This window comes from Pterocles gutturalis, unplaced genomic scaffold (genome assembly GCF_000699245.1).
Source record: "Pterocles gutturalis isolate BGI_N339 unplaced genomic scaffold, ASM69924v1 scaffold37329, whole genome shotgun sequence".
Lineage (NCBI taxonomy): Eukaryota > Metazoa > Chordata > Aves > Pterocliformes > Pteroclidae > Pterocles > Pterocles gutturalis.
The window spans coordinates 20870-23816 of record NW_010134495.1 but is presented as its reverse complement, the minus strand read 5'-3'; the positions used below and the strand labels follow the sequence as shown (position 1 = coordinate 23816).

The following is a 2947-nucleotide window of genomic DNA, read 5'->3' as shown; positions in this document are numbered from 1 at the left end:
GCCTCTGCCAAGTTGCTCTACAGGCACCACGAGCACTGCAAGGGGCATGTATCTGTCACTGCAGCTCTTCAGTGGTGGTGGATACCCCTGCAGCCACAGCATCTGCTGCATGTTGGCTGTTGAACTCCCAGGAGAGCTCCTCATGGGCACTGTGAGAAGGTCAGCAAGTGTGGTGTCACTGCCCAGATAGAAGGCGTTGTTCCTACGGTGTTTGTTGATGGACTGGTGGTGAAAGGCAAGCTGCCTTGGCAGGGTATACATTCCCCTGACCACATACCAGCTGTCCTTCAGCAGATGCAGAGTGCAAGTAGATGAACCTCCTTATCCCAGCTACCCTCATCCTGCTCCTTTCCCTCTGTACCCCAGGCACAGGTGCGCGTGAAGACACCTATGTCCTCGCCATGCCCGATGGAGGCCACTGGGGCAAGTGGGGGAGTCGGCAATTTTGACACTATGGCTGTGCTAATGCATTTGTGCTGAATTGCACTCCTGTTGCTCACTATCTCCTGTCTCTGTGCCCTGGTCTATAGCTCTCAACCTCTTGGGAGGGTCTTCTCCAAATCTAAAGACTTTCTGCAGAGTTTTTCCTCTTCCTGACTATGGCACTCTGTACATAAAACTATGAGTCTTCTGGAAAATTTAGCCTAGAAAATGTTGCCAGTGTAGTTACATCAGTAAAAAACCCCATGATTTGTATGTTTTTAGGAAAAGAGGCCTCCCACTAGATACAGCAGAACCAGGGCCACCACCAGAATTGTTTTGCTCTCAAACTGGATAGAGGTATGCTGGCAGATGCACGGTCTGCACATGGCTGATGTTACTGGGAGAAGCCATGTCAGTGCTGAAACCTGCTGCTGGACTCAGGGAGAGAGGCGGCCTCCTCCAGCATCTCTCCTGGGGCTCAGGGTCTCTACCTCATGCTTTGGGTCAGAAATAGTCAGAAAACACAAAGTTGAAACTGCAGTTTCCCAGTGTGATAGACATCTTTTCCCATGTGCTTCCCAAGGCATTTTCTCTTTCTCATTATGGAAAGGAGTCAAGACTGTTTATGACTGGTACTTAAAGGACTTTTCCTGGGTCTTCTCCACCTTGCCTTTACCTCTGTCCCTATGTGTCTTCTACTGCACATGGAATCCTCCCAGTTTAGAAGTAAAGACACAGCTCTGAATGGCATACATTTGCATTGTCAAGATAACTCAGTCATGGAGTCCTTGATGGGGGAGTAAGTAGCACTGTGGTTTCTCCCTTGTTTGTCATGCACCGGTTCACAAAATATCCATAGGTGTCACCATCTGCAAGGGTCTCTTCTCTGACTTGCTTTGTCTGCATAGTGCTGGAGTATAAAGTACATTCAAACAGGTGGTCAGGGTTTTTGTTAGTTAATTTTTTAGGGTAATTAAATGTGGTTACTTCATATTACCACCTTCTATTTGCTCTTGTAATTTTTACAGAGCATTGTGAACACCCAAAGTATAGTCCTAGGGTGAGAGTCCCCCTTTGGAAATCTGCAGTACATGAGGCAAATAGGAGGAAAGGATTTTTTAACCACACATTTAGAAACTGTTTGGGTGAAGCCCTTGCCCTGCTGCAGTGAACAGCACTGCACCTCCAGACAGCAGCGTGTCTGCTTTCCCCGCTGCCTGGTGTGTACTTGTCAGACGGGTCAAGGATTCAGCATAAAACATGTGTTCAGGCTGTCCTCAGAGTTTCCACCACAGCCGTGACTATCCAATATCAGACTTCCCGGTGTTTTTCTTGTGAGAAAAGTACACCCTTGGAAGGGAAGGAAAAAAAAAAAAAAAGGAGAAAATAAGGTGCCCCAGACTGCAGCAGGACATTGTGCTGGTCACTGCTGTGAGAAAGGAAGTGTTAAGGTTGGGGACAGCATGGTAAGGAGGAGCACTTCACAGTGGTTTGCAGAGCCCAGACATTCCTCTGTCTGCTTTGCTGTCAGGAGGCTACCTGATCTCCTTCTCACTTAGAACAAAGAAGTCCCAAGGAGGAGGTGATGACACAGCAGCCAACAGCATCCAGTTCAGATGCTTAGATGCCACTGTGCTAGTAGGCTATGGGGTAGATTTGGCCCATGGAGCAAAAGCTGCAACATATGCAGTCTCCAGACCAAGGTGGAGACCACTCAGGGGCTTCAGGATGACACAAGACTCAACAATGTGAAGTTCTTCTGCTGTAAATGAGCAGTTACTCCATCTTTATCACTGCTTGCATGTCTCATATCCCACAGCAAATGAAATATCAGTAAAGCTTGGCCTAGCTTTATACCAGGACATGCCTGTGACATTTTCTCTTGTTGCATCTTGCTGTCATGGCCAATGACTTAGATGATGGTGCCTTTTACAGCTACCACTATGTTAGCATAGCTTCCTGTACTTACCGAAGCATATTATGTTCACAAGAATCATCACATCATGTAACTGCTGGTATATTACTTTGAAAATGCCCAATCTCTGACAATTGCTCAGAGCTGAGGAACATATTTCTCAACTTTTTTTTCTGACTGGTAAGATTCTTTCAGGTTTACTCTGCCCATATTTCACATATTTGAAGTAATATTTCACCTGTTGACATGACAGACAGGTAAGAATGTGTAGTAGTTTGAGTCTTCTTGAGGTTTCTGACCAAAGAGAAAATGACCAATGAGAACTAAATGGGGTGAAATGGAAATTTGGCTGGACTCATGAGAAGCATCAAAGATTTGGTATCATTGCCCCCGACAACTTTAATTGCCTCAAGACTTGCAGATGTTTTTTACAAGCAATCTGTTAGCTCATACCCGAGCTCTTGCCTTAGCAAACATGGCTAGAGAGTGTGCTTACACTGAGCATTCACCTAAGTGTGGTGTGGTTATGGTGTCAGCTGGGTGGGCTGTAGCTCCCCAGACATCCCTTGTTGCAGCTCTGTGGTATGCTCCACTGGCCCACCCAGCTGT

At 46.6% G+C, this 2947-nt stretch overlaps 1 protein-coding gene across 1 annotated transcript in view; it reads left to right on the top strand.

The window, feature by feature from the left end:
- LOC104467737 (vitelline membrane outer layer protein 1-like) overlaps window positions 1-2195 on the top strand; it is a 4641-nt gene extending 2446 nt beyond the window's left edge. The window contains 4 exon segments of the mRNA XM_010081621.1: window positions 367-480; window positions 1126-1263; window positions 1958-2065; window positions 2068-2195. Coding sequence (XP_010079923.1) covers window positions 367-480; window positions 1126-1263; window positions 1958-2065; window positions 2068-2195 — 488 coding nt within the window.
- Window positions 2196-2947: the final 752 nt, after the last annotated feature.